The following is a 17,834-nucleotide window of genomic DNA, read 5'->3' as shown; positions in this document are numbered from 1 at the left end:
TGAGTTCTAGGTCAGCCAGGGCTACACAGAGAAACCCTGTCTTGAAAAAAACAAAAAACAAAACCAAAAAACAAACAAACAAACAAACAAACAAACAAGAATACAAAGTGAGACCCCCATCTCAAAACATCAAACCCTAGCACTTGGGAGACTAAGGCCAGCCTGGTCTACACAGCTGAATTCCAGGCTAGCCAGGGCTACATAAAGACCCTGTGTCAAAGCAAGCAAACAAAGAGAATAAAAACAAACCACAAGAAAACAAAACAACCACCACCACTCCATAAGAACTGTTAGGAAAGAACTCAGGATCTGCTGACACATCACAGTCCATCTGTCGGGGCAGAGGGACTGCTGTAACTGCCGAGCTGCTAGTGAGTGCAGTTCATACCAACACACAGGGCTGCAGCTGGGCTTATGACCCAGCATTGTTAAGAACTGCCAGCTAGGAATCAGGCAGATTCATTACCCCTGTCACCACACAGGAACCACCGTCCTGCAAGGAGGAACTGTATGGTTTTGATGAGTTAACCTAGGGAGTGCAGGCCTGTGGTTGAAAAAACAAAAAACAAAACAGATACTTGAGAGGGAGCTAAGACCCTCACGCCAGGGTCTGTGAATCCTGGCTAACAGAACAGGAAGAGCACAGGTAGCAGCTTGGGCCTTGAAGTCCCCACACGGGAGCGAGCCTCCTATTTCCTAGTCCCCGCCCTGCTCAGTTTCCCTACCATAGTAGGGCTCGAAGAGCTCGCTGGAGGCCGAGTAGAAGTCCTCCAGTTTGAAGTCGTTGGGGCCCTTGAGCGTCATCCCAAAGCCCTTTGCGTGCCACTTCTTCCTCCACAGCACGTACTCGGAGAAGCCACCCGGGCCTGCACACACATCAGCAAAGTAGAGAAGGTCAATGTCCGACTCCTTCAGCAGTGGCTTCTGCAGAGAGAGGGGGAAGAAAAGGAGATTGGGAAACAGGTGGCTCAGTGAGGAAAAGGAGAACACAAGGAAGAGGAAGCAAAAGAATAGAAGCACTTAGCAGCAAGCATGATCCAGCACTCCCCACACCCAGACACCTCCTCGGTCACCACTGTCACCACTGCCCACTGGAGCTTCCTCACCAAAACATCCTCAGCACCTTTTCCCCAGCCAGGCCGACTCAAGACCCCTCAGACAAGCACCTCTGTGGCTATCTAAGTGCTGTCTCCATGTCTCAGGGTCATTCCCTCACCACACTGGTCCTTGCTTGTATCATGGGGAGCGGAACACTGCACACAGAAGGAAATACCAAGATACACACAACTGTCCACAGCAGCTGGCACAGAGCTGGGTCGGAGTCTAGAAGGCCTGAGCATTAGATGATGGCTCTCCCTAAGCAGCCCCTGTCTAGTGGCTGTAGCATGACCCAAACCCCCAGCTTCAAGGGCCCGCCTTCCTACAAGGCAGCCTCAATCTTCCCTCCCTGACTCCTCTCCTGGTGTCCTTCAGTTGCCTTTATTTTGGAATAAGTTTATACTTCGATAAAAGTTACCAACAAGCCAGGCGTGGTGGTGCACGCCTTTAATCCCAGCACTCGGGAGGCAGAGGCAGGAGGATTTCTGAGTTCGAGGCCAGCCTGGTCTACAGAGTGAGTTCCAGGACAGCCAGGGCTACACAGAGAAACCTTGTCTCGAAAAACCAAAAAAAAGTTACCAACGGAGTGCAGAGTTCCCATGCTTGACATGTCGCTGCCAGTTTTACTGACAGTCTACATAAGCATGGTGTGGTTGTCGGGACTACGAGAGCAGGGTTAGGACAGCACTAGGGAAGTCCAGGCTTCAGACTTCACTGGCACCCTTTTGCTGTTCGAGCACACCACACTAGAGTTTCCTCAGTCTACCCTCCTGTGTCTTTTTGCCTTTGTCCAGTGCATGCTGAGAGCTGCTGAGGAGGCAGAGGAGATGCTAATCTAGTGCCAGTAATCTCTGAGGACCCTCAGAGGCCCCATGTCATGTTAGGACTGATGAGACCAAAAAAAAAAAAAAAAAAATCACTTGCCTTTTTATTGATAGTATTTTTTCTTTCTCCTTTTTCAGGCGTGTGGGGAGGGTGGGAGGCTAGGTAGGGCCAGTTTGAGACAGGGTCTCTGTAGCCTGGCTGTCCAAGAACTTGCGCTGTAGACCAGGCTGGCCTCAGAGCCGCCTGCCTCTGCCTCCCACGTGCTAAGGTTGAAGGTGTGTTCTACCAGCAGCAACCTGGCTAGTGACAGTATGTGTCCTCCTCATGTCACTCTGGTCAGCAGCAGGTGCTTCAGCTGTACACATTGCCCTGGGCCAGCACAGTGACCTCCCAACTGTGCTGTCAGAGTGACCACGGAGCCCTACAGCTAGCCTGGGATTCCTGCCTTCCTGCCTGGGGTCACCTCAGTCTTCCTCTCCTACAGGCTGGAGAAAGCTGGCAGACTATCCAGGGTTGCGCAACTGCTAGATAAGAGCAGAAATCGTAAAGTATTTGCAACCCTGTCACTCTTAGGTGTCAAAGGCTAATGAGTGAGCACATCTCTGGAGAAAGCGACTTTAGCCAAAGTAAACCTCCCCAACCTTTAACAAGCCCACCCTGGAACACTGGGACCTGTCAGCTCTTCCCCAGCCTGCTCTCTACTCTACCCCAGTATTCTGGAATGGATTCTGGGATCATTTACATATACACCAAGAGACCTAACAGCATTTGCCAAGGAATCATGTAGCCTTCTGCAGTCAGCAGAGTGGGTGAGACAGGGGTCCTAACCAGTTCCTGTGCACTATAACACTGCACAGAAGAAAAACGGCACTTCTCGCGTGGACACCTTAGCCTGAGGCGCCAACCTCTCTGGCCAAAGGGAAAGCAGGAAGCTCAAGGACTCATCCTATGATTTCAAAACCAGTGGCTTATAGGTGTGTGGTACTTTACATATACCATCCAGCACTTGGAAAGCTGAGGCAGGAGGATTACTGCAAACTCAAGGACAGTCTGGGTTACATAGCAAGATCTTATAATGAGACAAGGGGCCTGTCCAGAAGTCTGCTCGGGAAGGACTAGCTGGTCCTTAGCCCTGCCACTCCCTCACTATGCAGCCAAGGGCAAGCACGTATCAGCAGCTATTAAGCTCAATAGTTCAATTATAAACTGGGTGTAGATATTTTTCTAGGCTGCTGTAGGATTAAATAATGCAACCTGTGGCAAAAATCTTTCTAAACTATAAACTAGCCACAAATATACAAATATATGGCATTATATTCAACTAGATCAACTTCCTTAGAGTCAAAACTCTAGTCATTTCGGTATTCTTCTCCCCTATCTGCCAAGTGCAGTATTACTCATGAAGTGAGTAAGGGCCGTGTCGAATTCTCTATTGCTACTCACAAGACAGAAAGGGAACACCCACATTCACTGTCTTCCATCCCGTGTTACGGGCAGGCTTCTCTTAGATAAATAAAATCCTCCTCTCTCCTTCTCTATACCCCAAGCTTCCATTTTCCAGTGCTTAGGCAATAATCTGTCTGACCTAAAACATTAGGCCCCAGTGTGCCTATGCTTCTGGCCACTCCCACGTCTGCTGGCAACAGCTCCCTAGGAACACACTAGGCTCGGCTTTCACTGTGGTCCTCAGGGAAAATGGAGATGAAAAAGAAGAACACATTGTGCGCTAGACAGAAACCACGTTTTACGTTGGGAGTGCAAAGACACACCACTGACAGAGCGATCCTCCCTGGCTAGTATCTATCAATCAGTTCAGGTCAAGCAGCTGCCTGAAGCTGCCCAAACATGCGGCATTTCCCTGCATAACGCGCATCCTCCTGGACCTGAATGGTACAGTCCTGGTGCCTACACTTCATTCTCATGACAGCACCAGACAAGAACCAGATTCCAGCTGCTGAGGGCATCCAGACTCAAAAGCCCATATGATGCTGCGGCCCCTCATCAGCTTAAGGAGCTCCTCTGCTAGGCAGGGGCTTTAAAGGAAATCGCCAGGAGCTCAGAAGATTAAATCAACATTGTATTAGCCTAACTTTCTGGAGATGCCAATTCCAAGAGCCTCTGTGCTGCCTGTTGGCCCTGGAAGATGGGAGAGCCCTAGGGAAGCAAATGAGTAAAGGCAGGAGGGTCTACCTGCCAGTTTTTACCAGCATGGGACAAGTAGTTAGGCAGGTAGAGCTGAAACATCAAAGAACTTGGAAATAAGTTCCTCTAGCTGGTGAGTAGTGAAGGGAGCGGAGTCTAGTAGAATGAGAGTTTGTGAAGCAGAAACAGGTTTGGGGACAGCTGGCTCCTAGCCCTGTCACTGGAAAGGAAACCAACTTTCTAGGAATGGGTAAAAACTCGCTGACCCCAAAGGGAATTCTAGAATGAAATTTCCCTTTTCGCTTTCTCTATCACTGTGGAGGGCTGACGTTCAGAGAAATGAGATGAAGCAGAGCAGAAAATCATTTTGCTCTACCGCATCTAGAGAAAGGCCAAGGCTCATAATTACGATCCCACACAGAGCTTGTTCAGAGTAGCAGAAAGAGAAAGTGACCCTGCTGAAATCCCAGATCTTTAGGGCCTGGCACGCAAGACCACTCCTGGGACCAGGAAGCACTGAAGGACTCTATCTGGGGGATGCAGCAAACGCATCTCTATGAGTAGCAGGAACAGCCTCACTCTGAACAAATGGTGATCTCCAGGCTACCCAAGCTTAAATGCACTTGACACCACAAAATCTTACCCCAGAAGAGTCCAGGGGATTTGTGAACATACGATCAAACACAAAATCCATGTTAGCCATCTTCATTGCTGCCCTGTAACAAAGCAAGATGGAAAAGCATGGGTCAATTCCAGGATATGGAAAACCAAGGCTCAAATCAAAGGTGGAGATGTGCAAACAGTAAGCGGTGAAGTCCAGCCCACCTGTTTAGGAAGAAGACTCCTCGGATCATCTCATAGGGATTGGCTCTGGTGCGCGCTCGCCGCATCTCCTCCCCATCCAGGATGTCAAAGACACTCTGCCAAAAGAGAAAGAGACTCTAGAGCAAGTACCATCCCAGGCCCTCTGGTGTACAACAGGGGTTTTGCCCTCTAAGGAACTAGGTTCCTATTGTATCACAGCTTTAAAATAGCCAGTTGTGTAACCCTGACAAGTTGCTCGATCTCACTGACCCTCAATTACCTCACCTGTAAAGTGATAAAAGCCCAGTGAAGCAGGTGCCTGGCTTGTGTTAAGTGATTAAAAGCACCCCTGCTACACAAAAAGCCAACTCTTGTCCAGCTAATCCTCCCAGTAAACTGTTTCCCCATGACGCCACAACCTGCCAAGGGACTGAAGTCCCAGCATTCAGCTCCACTGACTGGAACTCAAAACTTAAAAACAGGCTAGGTGGTGGCGCACGCCATTAATCCCAGCACCCAGAAGGCAGAGGCAGGCGGATTTCTGAGTTCAAAGCCAGCCTGGTCTACAGAGTGAGTTCTGAGACAGCCAGGGCTATACAGAGAAACCCTGTCTCAAAAAGCCAATACAGACAGACAAACAAGCACTCACACAAACACAAGAGCATGTACATAAACACCATACACACACACAACACACACATACCTTCTAACTCTCCTCTCCAACTTCCCTTTTAGAAACAGATATTCTCACTTCACTGGAGATACAGTTACCTATGGGTATATTTCACTTGAGATATGGTTACCTATGGGTATATTTCCAACCCTTTCTGCACAAACAAGAGCTCTGTGAGGTAGCCTTCATTCTTCTCTAACCCACTTCCTCCTCAGAGTGTAACTGGTGTGTTTCCTGACCCGCACCAGGTCAGAGGATGCAATGGGAAGCTCCACCCAAGTGCTGCTATACACTCCGACTTCATTTACCACTCCACCAGTACTTCTCCAACTTTACAGAGAAGACACTCAGAGGCACCCAAGGTCACACAGCAAAAGCACTGTAGAAATGAGGGTTAAACCCTGATCTGATACTACAAAAGGGTTCCCGACTTTCCCTTCACCAGGTCCCTTGGGTATTACCAGGCTCTGACCCAGTGAGGCTTAGTGAGGCCTCTGATGACTGCTCACAACATGGACAACACACCAGTCTGAGGCCAGAGAGTTACCAGAAAAGCACTGCCTTGGCCATGCCACCTCATATACTTCCATTCCCATCTCCAGGAAAAAACTTAAACACCACACTCCCGCAAGCAAGCAAGCAAGCAAGCAAGCAAGCAAGCAAGCAAGCAAACAAGCAAACAAACAAAGGCCCCATGCCCTCACCCACGGCTTCCCACCTGGCCCAGCCCAGCCTTACCTTACACTTGAGCATACTGTGAAGCAGCTCTTCCCCACAGAACTCTGTTTCATCTTCAATAACCATCTTTCTCTGTGGGGAGAAGGAAATCATAAATACTGACCCAGTGTAACTATTTCCTGGAGAGTGAGAGATTAGGGAGTGCTCAGAGCAAGAGGGGACTGAAGTCCCTGCCAAGAATCAGCAATCCTTGAGGGGACAAAGAGACAATCCTAAATCCCTCTGGCTGTGCTCCAGGTGGCTGTGAGATGAAGCCGGCTGTTGGGAACTCTGGGTGGATACCATATGGTCACAGCATGCCCAAATGCTGAGGCTGGAAAGAGCACACAGGAAGGAGATACACAAGCTGTCTGCCCCTAGAGCAAAGGCAGAAGACAGGGCTCCCACACATGACAAGCCTGTACTTCATCTAGTAAGCCACTCACTCCGACATGAGCAGAAATGCTGGATACTAGGCACTGACTTGCCTAAAGCTAGAAGACAAGGACCCAACTAGTCCTCACCAATGTCAGGTCTAGCCCAGCCCATCCAAGCATCACTACCTCAAAGACAGCATCCAAAATTCTCGGGTTCTAAAGGCCCCCCCTCCCATGGGGGGGGGGTGTGTATGTGAAGGTACATCCATGCAATGACATGCTTGTAGTGTTCAGAGGACAATTTCACAAGTTGGTTCTCTGCAGCCACATTTCATCAGGCCTACTGAGCCACCTCTTTGGCCTAGTGTCAAACTTTACACTTCTCAAAGTCACTAAGGGAGTTGAGTATATATAGTTCAGGATAGAATATTTGTATCTGGTATACACAAGTTCAATCCCTAACACTCTAAAAACAAACAAACAAAACCTCCCAAGAGCTATTGTTTATATGAATTAGATAGTAGTTTACTAAAAGAAATCAAGGGCTGTGAGATGGCTCAGCACTGACTGTTCTTCTGAAGGTCATGAGTTTAAATCCCAGCAACCATATGGTGGCTCACAACCATCTGTAAAGAGATCTGACTCCCTTTTCTAGAGTGTCTGAAGACAGCTACAGTGTACTTACATATAATAAATAAATAAATCTTTTTAAAAAAAAAAAAAGAAAGAAAGAAATCAAAACTGAGATTCTTAAATGTTCATTACTTCAAAAAAGTAATGTGCTGCCGGGCGGTGGTGGCTCCTTTAATCCCAGCACTCGGGAGGCAGAGGCAGGCGGATTTTTGAGTTCGAGGCCAGCCTGGTCTACAGAGTGAGTTCCAGGACAGCCAGGGCTATACAGAGAAACCCTGTCTCGAAAAAAACAAAACAAACAAACAAATTAACAAAAGTAATGTGCTAAATCGTCTTATTTAAAATAACATTTTCAAAACGAAGTTTACTCCTGGATGTTCTTCAGTATGTGGCTTGGACAAGGAAGGGGCCGGTCCCCTGCCTTGCTTTTGCATCTTAATCAGCTGTTGCAGGCAGGAACTGGCCTCTGAAAAGCCCCATTAGACACAGGGAGATCAGGGGGGTCGTGAAGGCAGCTGTGACCCTGGAGCACTCCTGAGGTCACCCTACCCCTCAAGACCACACTGAGTGGTGACCACTCACCTCACTTTCAGTTTTCCAGTATGACATTAAACAAGTGCCTTTGCTGACAATGCCCTTGTCACTCTGAGGACAGAATGCTGTCCTATCCTCCCTGAACAGGGCCTAGCAGTGAGCAGAGGCAGCACAGACACAACACAGGTGACTCCTAAGGCACCCACTGAGGGGGGACAAGGGTAACTGTTTCTACTTTCCAGGTTTCATGCCACACCTCCTGGGCACACCCATGACGCCGTTTCCACATTTCTCTAACTGCAGTAAGCACACAGCAGACCCAAGGGAGAGAAAAGCCAAGGCAGAGAGGGGTATGCTTTCAAGAGAGCCTACCTTTCCCACGACCATCCAGTCACTCATTTCCCGAGAGTCAGGAATTTCAGTGGTACATTCTGGAAACCACGACACCTGCTCACAGGCATTGGGCTAGAAACAAAAAGACGAGGCAGACAGTCAGATGAGACAGGCTTAGGATTCTGCTCAACTCACCAGGTTCCCCCAAAACAACTCGAGGAACTCAGACAGGCTAAGAAGGACCTAAGCTGGTGATATGAAATGCAAGTGGTCAGACATGAGAAGTCAAAGCTAGAACGCCAGAGCACAGCTCAGACTCTGCTTCAAACCCTTTTGGAAGTTTCTGCATCATCAGGGTTCCTCTCGTCTGCTTCAGTGTTACTTGATGACTGCCTGTTGGGTGTAAACACTCACCTGCAGAATGCAGGAAGAGTCTTTGGCTTAAAGCATTTAGTAAGAGACCGACGACAGGCAGTGTCACATAAATACAACTGTCCTAAAGCCTTTCAGTTCTGTTCACAACATAACTCAGAAAGCAGCAGACTGTCTCTCAGCGCCGACTCCAGGAGAACAGACCAGCTCTAATGGCTGAGCAGGGGTCTCACCCGGCCTTGCACTGACTCCCCTTGCAGAGCCACTGAAGAGTGACGCCCTTTACAGCACACTGCTGAGGTTGCTCAGAGGTGGGGACTGTCCAGTGAGTCCAGGCCTAGAACACTGAGGCTCCTACCCCAGCGGCTAACCTGAGTGGCAGCTGAGCAGACTGCTTCACAAGCAAGAGTTACCATTGAAAACCGAGGCAATGAGATTACAGGTAATATTACATGCTCTGAAAGGCATAAAATGGCATCACAATGCAAGGTCTTGGGGCAAGGCAACCACTATCAAGACAGCAAAGTTAAAAAGGAAAATCACTGCAGCCTTTATGAACGGATCTGGTAGTAAGATGTGGTTTCTTCTCCCGGTCTAATCCACACCTTTAAGCACAAATGCAAACTATATGCAGTACATGACAAGAAACCCAAACACACATTGGACATCCCTTTGATGGGTAAAAACAAAACCAATCTCCCCACGGAAGCCTGTACATTAAGACTACTCAGGGGGTAGATTTGCCTGAGGCGTCAAACCTTGAACACATGGGCTCCAGGAGCCACCACTCTCCTTGTGCCCCACCCAGCCTCCTTAAGGAAGTGGCTCCCACCTGACTATGCAGCCAAGGCCTTCTTTCTTTGCTGACAGCCTCAGCCTGAGACAAGTGAATTATGGTCGATTGTAACAGCAATAGTCTCACCACAAAAAAGGGAGTTTTTAATAGCCTATCTCCTTAAAAAGCAATTTTTACAATCAACTTTCATTCTTCAAATTTAACAAAGTGTATTCACTTTCTGCCCCAGGAAAGGATCAGAGCCATTACTTACTTACTCCACACAAATGAAGATGAGGAAAACACTCGGTCTTTCTAAGGCCACGGCTGCATGTAGCCCCAACTATAAATCTTTACCCCATTCCTCCAGTGTCGCATCCACAGCTATGAGGCAACAGAGCAGGCCCACCCTGCAGCTGTTGGGTCAGGGCCCGTCAGAATCGGAGAAAATCCCAGTACATTTTCTCCATGCACAGCTCACTGGCCTCCTTTCCCTGAGATGTCACAGAGTCAAGCACCACAGCGGTTTCCTGACATTCAGAGCCACTGCTGCCTAGCGACAGCCACCATGCCGTGGTCAGACAACTGTGCTGTCCCCTGACCTCAGCTCTGCAGTGCTTAGATCACTGTTGTCCTCGGGTGCTCTTATCATACCTTGACACCTCAAACCCTTGAGGAATAGGGTAAAAATGGGTAAAACTTCAACACTAACTGTGCATAACAAAGAAAAAGCTTCTCTTCGGACTGGAGCTCTGGCTTGGCGGTCAGTGCTTTCCTGGAAAGTGTAAGATCTAAAGTTTGATTCTCAACCCTGCAGAAGTTTCTCTGGCTCACAACAAACACAATCAAGTAATAGACAACTGAGCCGCCTGCACAGCAGCAGAGCAGCACACGAGTGAGCACCGGCTCAGGACCTGGCTGATAAATCTGCGAGGACAGAAGCTCAGAGGCTCCTCCTCTGTCTTGCACACGAGGCTGCCCAGCCCTCCCAGCAGAGAGAGCTTCCTAGCCTGTGAGGGCTGCGAGAAACATCCCACGTAGCCTCCAAAGGGCTCTGTGTAGCCAGTCTCCTCTTTGATACTGTCTGCTAGCCTTAGTCCTAGAAAGCAGAACACGCTGCAGCCTCTGCATGCTGCTCCAAGGGTTCTTCTCTGTCTCAGTTAGGGTTTCTACTGTTGTGATGAAACACCACAACCAAGATGCCATTGAGAAGGAAAGTGACGAGGCTCACCCAGGGCAGGAACCTGGAGGCAGAGCTGATGTAGAGGCCATGGAGGGGTGGCTGCTTGATCAGTCTTTCTTTTTTGTTTGTTTGTTTGTTTTTTGAGACAGGATTTCTCTGTGTAGTCCAGCTGTCCTGCAACTCACACTGAAGACCAGGCTGGCCTCTCCTTCCCAGGGATTAAAGGTGTGCACCACCATCACTGCCTGAGTACCCAGGACCACTAACCCAGGGGTGGCATCCCCCACAATGAGCTGGGCCCTCCCCCAACTATTGCACAATGCACCAGAGACTTGCCCAATCTGCTGCCCAATTGAGTTCTCTCTTCTAAATGACTCAATCTGGTGTTAAGTTGTCATAGGACCCTACTCAAACTGTCTCCCAAGGGTTCTAATTTGTTAAACTATGGTTTCAGAGAGCCACCCACTGCAGAACACCAGCAGCTTTCCTGTTTCCCACCCTCACCAGTTACCTCCGGCTCATCTCGCCAGTCCACATTCAGCTCCTGATCGAAGCCCTGCAGCGTCAGACCCAAGCCACGTCGACCTTTCTGATTGGAGGTCTCCACGATGTCCTTCCTACCCTGGCTGTATTTACCCAATCCCTCGCCTTCCCTGAAGCCCATCTTGGCCTGAAAAAAAGAACAAAGCACAGTTAATTCAGTCGACAGACATTTAATATTTAAATAAATATTTAGTCTCCATCACAGGCCATCCGCAGTGATAAACCCTGAGAAGTATCGGTGACTGAGGCCTACAGTCTGCCTGTTAGCCTAACAATGGCAGGAAGCATACCTAACTCACTGTGGGCCAGTGTCTGCTCTGTAGGTCAAAGTCTAGGGCAACCCCAAGTTAGATAAATCACTGTAGCACTGTAATTAAAAGCACCAAAAATACTTAATGAACCTCACTGGACATTTGCAGCCATTTTGTCTGACTAAGTGAACAGGAAATCCAGAGTCGAGCCCTGCTGAGGGAGAACCTCATTTAGGCCACAGCAGTGTCAAGTCAAGCAGGAGCTTGGTCTTCCCCTTTGCCCAGGCAATAAGTGAGCAGAGTAATGTGAAAGATCACTTCATATAAAACAGAGAGGGGAGGACACGTGGAGGGCCTGGCACAGAAATGCCTTCTTAATGGCAGTTAAAGGCATAAATACATGCATACTAGACCCCAGAGTTACTAGACAAAGGTAAGACCTCCATGACCAGGGACCCAAATCCCATGAGTCTTACCCAACTGAGGAACTTCAATGGCAAGAACCAACTCCTCCTGGGGAGAGGGGGCCTCCATTCTGTTTGAAAGCTGCTGTTGAAGCGTAGGCATGGGCAGACTCTGTAGAGCCACGACCCTTTCCCAGCATCTCAGTCCTGAGCTTTCCCACACTCCACCTACCCAAAGCTTGCAAGCTTCAGGTTAGAGCCTGACCTAAGCCTTCAACAGGGCACGCCTCATTCTGAATCTAATCCAACAAAATTACAGGAGCCCACCGTGACATTGGTGAAGCTGGACAGAGGCAAACGTGGCCATCTTTAAACTTTATACAGCCACTACATTTTATAGAGAGTGAGCGGCTTCCCTTCTCTTCTTGGTACCTGCAAGTAGGTACGAAAGCTGAGATGGAGAGAGACCATGCCACCGACTTTTCAGCACCTCAGAATCAAAAGGCACCAAGTCCTTCCCTCTGAGAGTCTTCACTAGAGCAAAGGCAGCACAAAGCCTCCACAGCCTCCACAGCCTCCACAGCCACTGGCATGCGCCCAGTCCAGCAAAGCACACCCACATCCTTAGGACGGCCAAGGGTTAGTGAGGACATTGAGCTCTGACCCAGGTCTGCAGGACAGCACACCCTGACCCTTCCCACGGATGACTCCAACACGACAGACAGGACTCTGAGAGGAGGCTGCTCCTTCTCTACTACACTTCAACAGCCAAACATGGGGCGGTGGTGGCACACCTTCAATCCCACCCTTTAGAGGCAGAGGCAGGCAGATCTCTGAGTTTGAGGCTAACCTGGTCTACAGAGTGAGTTAGTTCCAGGATAGCCAGGGCTACACAGAGAAACCCTGTCTTGAAATCCAAAATAAATAAATTAACAGCCAGAAAGAGAAAAAATACTCACAACCTATATCCTGTGCTAACTTGTGCCCCACCCCACCCCCAACACCAGTACACCCTGGCCCTCTTCCTCTCCCTCTTTTGAGCAACTTTAGAAATCTATTCTAAGCCAAGACATACCATAAGCCTCTGGGAAACACTGTTATACATGGAATATCGAGACGATGTTCCCTCCACAAGGGAATCTGCTTTGAAGGCATCCTTGAAACCATCAGAGCAGGGCTGCTTCCCCTCGGTCTCACTGTCAGATCCACTGAGGCTTGTAGCAGATGCTGGGGAAGAAGAAGAAAAGCGTTAGGTGGTCCAGATGACAAGACTGCCTCATGCACCCACTGTCCACATGTTCCACCTATGTCTAGCGTGGGCCCTACACTCGATGGAGGTCACAGTGACGTCTCTACTCTTGCCAGCTGTAAATGTACATGTCATGAAACATGATGACATGAAACATGCCACAGAGCAGGAATGCACACATAACCATTTCCTTACCTCAGTTTCAGTTCGATCTACTATCAAACTGAGATGATAAAACCTGCCTCATCAGGCTGCTTAAAAACTAAATATGGAAGAAAGCACGCTATCAACTGTAATGTGTACAGTGACGGTGCTGGTGTTTTCCAGTAATGCTCAGTAATTAACATCTATTTCTTTTAAAAATTATCTTTTCGTTTTTATCCTAGTCCTCCATCTATTTGTTTGCATAAGGACCTGGAGAGATTATGTGTGAAGTCAGAGACACTTATTGTTGGTTTTTTTCTTTCTACTGAGTAGGTTCAGAGATTGGATTCATGTCTTCAGACTTGGCAGGAAGCATCTTTACCTGCTTAGCCATCTTTCCCGCCCAAACTTCTCAGTTCTGATTGCTTAACCTCCTAGTCAGTTCCCTTTGCACTCACAGTCCTTCAACCTTAGAGAGGAGCGAGTAGGTCTTCACTGAGGCTGGCTAAGGGGAGAGAAATAAAAGAAAGAGGAAAGGGGAAGGGGAGAGACATGGAAAGGAAAGCTAGAGATGCAGAGAAACTCCAGCAGGACCGCCGACTGAGCAGACGGTAGAGGAGACAGTGAATGCTACAGGAGGGGCCACACCATCCTCTCCACCGTCCATCATCAACCCAGTCAAAGGACTCCACATCACACCTAAGTCAGCAGCAGCCAGAAAGGAGGGTAGCCGCCCCTCCATCAAGGTGGGATGCTCTCCAGAGTGGGCATTCACTTGGGTGCCCACATTCCCTGTCATGTGCTTAATAAGCCTATTTACCTGAAGGCTACTTCACCCAAAGCAGTTCTAGTCAGGAGTTCTACTGTCATAGACCAAAACAACCCGGGAAGAAAGGATTGGTTTCCTCTTAAAGCTCACTGTTCTTCAAGAAGTCACAGCAGGAACCCAGGGAGAACCCGGAGGCAGAAACTGAAGCAGAGATTCTGTATAGAGGGGTGCTGCTTACTGACTTGCTCTCCATGGCTTGCTCAGCAGTCTGCTTTCTTATCCAAGTAGATTACCTGCCCAGGGATGGATGACATCACACACACTGGGCTGGATCCTCCTGCGTTAACCATTAATTAAGAAAAATTACCTACAGGCCAATGTGATGGAGGAGTTTTCTCAGTTGGGGTTCCTTCTATCCAGATGACCCTAGCTTGTCACAACTTAGCAAGCACAACTGAGCACTGGTCAGTTTTTCTTTTCTCATTTGTCCCTGAAATGTAATGTTAATATTAATATCACAATATAAAATCAAATGTAACTGTAAAAGTCTCACAGTCTTAAAATTTTTTAACACTTTAAAAGTTCAGTCTTGGGGTTGGAGAGATGGCTCAGTGGTTAAGAGCACCGACTGCTCTTCCAAAGGTCCCGAGTTCAATTCCCAGCAACCACATGGTGGCTCACAACCATCTGTAATGCAATCTAATGCCTTCTTCTGGTGTGTCTGACAACAGCTACAGTGTACTCATATAAAATAAATAAATTTTTAAAAAAATAATTTCAATTCGGGTCCAGCATGGTGGCACACGCCTCTGATCCCTGCACAGGCAGATCTATGAGTCTGAGGCCAGCTACAGAGCTGGTTCCAGGACAGTCAGGGCTACAAAGAGAAAATCTGTCTCAAAAAACAAAACAAAACAAAAAAAAAAACAAAAAAAAAAACACTCCACCTTTATTGTCTGGGACCTGCTCATGATCTTCTGGGTTCCAAAGGCCTAGACAGCTCTATTTCTCCAGCTCTGCCATTCACGGTGCATGCACCGTGTCTCAGAGGCCAGGACCAAAGCTGCTGCTGACCTTGGTTGTCATCCCATTGTACTGGTGTATCCAATGGCCTCTCCTGGCCTCTCCAAAGTGCCAAACCTCTGCTGCTGTCTATGACCCCTTCGTGTCTTTAAAACCAGGACTACGGGCTAGAGAGATGGCTCAGTGATCAAGGGTGCTAACTGCTCTTCCAGAGGACCCAGGTTCAAATCCCAGCACACACATGGCAACTCGCAAGCAAATACTAATGCACATAAAATGGAAAAACAACAACAGGACCACAGGAAAGAAACTTACGCATTATCAAAGCCAAAATGAACTATAGATTCGGTCGCCTCTCAGCCACAGCCTCTGTGTGCTGACCCTGAGGTACTAACTCCCAGAAGATTTCCCCTCAGTGATGCTGGTCTCCAGTTAATCACAGCTGATTCTCAGTTCCAGCTACTCAGCATCAATTGTTACAAGCGAAGCAGTTCCCACTTGAGTGATGCTGACCCCTTCCTAATCATAGCTGGTTATCAGTCACATCTAACCACAACTACAGATTCTTAATTCAAATTTTGCAAACATAACCAATTCCCCCTAGAGTTTTTAAGGAACTGTCAAACTTCCCTCTGGAACTTCCCAAGCCGGGCCTCCACCGTTGGCACAGCTCTCAGCATCATCTTCCAAGTTCTCACACAGCTCAATAAGCTCTGAACACTCAGTACCGTTTCCTGCCCAATGTTCCAAACTCCTTCCACAATCCTCCCCCAAGACAACATGGTCAGGTCAGTTACAGCAATACCCTGTCACCCTGGCGCCAAGTTCTATTCTAATTTGCTTTTCTGCTGCTGTGATACTGTGACCAAAAGCAATTTAGACAGACCTCTGAGCTCCAGGCCAGCCTGCTCTACAGAGTTCCTAGGACAGTCAGGGCTACAGAGAAAGAAAACAAAAAAAAACCACATGAACATATGAGCGCAGGGCTCTCGGAGTCCAGACAAGGTGTTGGATCCCCATGAGTGAGAGATCTAGGCCTTTACGAGCCGCCCGAGCAATCTGTCCCGCCCTTATCTTCTTATACCTTTTAAATGTATAAGAACCACATAAACATATATTACTTATCAAAATATATGATATTTTTAAATTAACTTAGCAATGTGGCATAATTCCCTTGAGAAAAATGAAGGTTGCTGAGCCAAAGCTAGGCACGGTGGCACGTACCCATGATCCCAACAGGCTGGAGCCTAAGGCAAGAATATCTTCAATTCAGGCTGAACCTGAGCTGCTCATGGAGAGCCTGGCTTCCCGGGGGAGGGGGGCCACTAGTGCTGTGGGAAGTCCAAAGACAGAGCAAGGCTCCGATTACACAGCTCTGTACAGAACCAAAGTGGTCACTGTTCAGACTACAATGTGAAACTTATGTCATGATTCTCAAGCTTACCAACATCACCCCTCTGCAGCAGAGACTCACACTTGCGTCTCCCTCCCCCATACCTGCGTCTCCCCCCCCCCATGCCTACCCAGCTCTCCTGTCCACTGGGTCCAGTACTGAGTCATCCCACCATCAGCAGGGCACCCAGTGTGTAAGTTAAAGCCACTTTCTTGCCACATGTTACACAAGGGTCAGGATTACTCATAAAGAGCAGGAACTCTACCACAGCCAACACTGTATCCCTAACACTCAGGGTGAGGCTTCATTTAGTAGAAATGACTTAAATCAGCCAGCTGTTGCCTTATCTGAGGCCCTACTAAGTATATGTGTGATGGTTTGTATATGCTTGGGCCAGGGAGTGGCACTATTAGGAGGTGTGACCTTGTTGGAGTAGGTGTGTCAATATGGGCATGGGCTTAAGAACCTCACCCGAGCTGCCTGGAAGCCAGTATTCGGCTAGCAGCCTTCAGATGAAGATGGAGAACTCTCAGGTCCTCCTGCACTATATCTGCCTGGATGCTGCCATGTTCCCGCCTTGGTGATAATGAACTGAACCTTTGAACCTTTGAACAATTAAATGTTGTCCTTATGAGAGATGCCTTGGCCGTGGTGTCTGTGCACAGCAGTAAAACCCTAACTATGACAATATGCCTCAAGTTATTTCCTGGTACAAGAAGTGCCAGGTGTTCAAACCTCAAATGACAAGGACAGAATACATCATACAAATAACCTGGCCTTCCTCAAACCATGCCTAACCCCAATTTCACCACCAGTCTGAAATAGGATAGATACACCAGAGGCCAATAAGATGGCTCAGCAAGTAAAGGTGTTTTCCATGGAGCCTAAGGGTCCAAGTCCTAACACTAAAACCCCAGCAGGAGGGAAGGATCGATACCCACTGGCTGTCCTTTGTCCTACACACGCCATTATACAAGCCCCCAACTAATACACCCCACACAACAACAACAACAACAACAACAACAACAACAACAAAAATGTAAAAAATAATTATAAAGAAATGTAATTTTGGGCTGGTGAGATGGCTCAGTGGGTAAGAGCACCCGACTGCTCTTCCAAAGGTCGGGAGTTCAAATCCCAGCAACCACATGATGGCTCATAACCATCCGTAACAAGAACTGACGCCCTCTTCTGGAATGTCTGAAGACAGCTACAGTGTACTTAGATATAATAAATAAATAAANCTTTAAAAAAAAAAAAAAGAAGAAGAAATGTAATTTTAAAAATTAGGCCACAAGGTAGTGATCCATGCCTTTAATCCCAGCACTCAGGAGGCAGAGGCAAGCAGGTCTCTTGAATTTGAGACTAGTCTGGTCTACAGATCAAGTTCAAGGACAGCCAGGAGTACACAGAGAAACAATGTCTGAGGGGTGGAGGGGAGCCTAGAGGAAACAAGAGACATGAGAGCTCACAGCGCTGATCTTGTTTACTGTATCAGACAACTGGGGCTGCTAATATAGCGCAGTGTTAGAGCAGTGCTTACCACATACGCGGGCCTGAATTGGATCCTTAGTGCTTACATAAAAAAAAAA

The 17,834-nt window shown here is 48.1% G+C and overlaps 1 protein-coding gene across 1 annotated transcript in view; it reads right to left on the bottom strand.

The window, feature by feature from the left end:
- Cmtr1 (cap methyltransferase 1) overlaps positions 1-17,834 on the bottom strand; it is a 42,877-nt gene that overhangs the window by 16,400 nt on the left and 8,643 nt on the right. Inside the window, exons 3-9 of the mRNA XM_021220876.1 lie at positions 12,740-12,891; positions 10,978-11,136; positions 8,176-8,268; positions 6,281-6,352; positions 4,891-4,985; positions 4,709-4,781; positions 726-924 (exon numbers count right to left, since the gene is read on the bottom strand). Coding sequence (XP_021076535.1) covers positions 726-924; positions 4,709-4,781; positions 4,891-4,985; positions 6,281-6,352; positions 8,176-8,268; positions 10,978-11,136; positions 12,740-12,891 — 843 coding nt within the window. The remainder of the gene's footprint in view (positions 1-725; positions 925-4,708; positions 4,782-4,890; positions 4,986-6,280; positions 6,353-8,175; positions 8,269-10,977; positions 11,137-12,739; positions 12,892-17,834) is intronic.

This window comes from Mus pahari, chromosome 21 (genome assembly GCF_900095145.1).
Source record: "Mus pahari chromosome 21, PAHARI_EIJ_v1.1, whole genome shotgun sequence".
In the NCBI taxonomy this organism is placed as follows: domain Eukaryota; kingdom Metazoa; phylum Chordata; class Mammalia; order Rodentia; family Muridae; genus Mus; species Mus pahari.
Note: the sequence above shows the minus strand (reverse complement) of the source record. Positions and strands in the feature narration are given on the sequence as shown.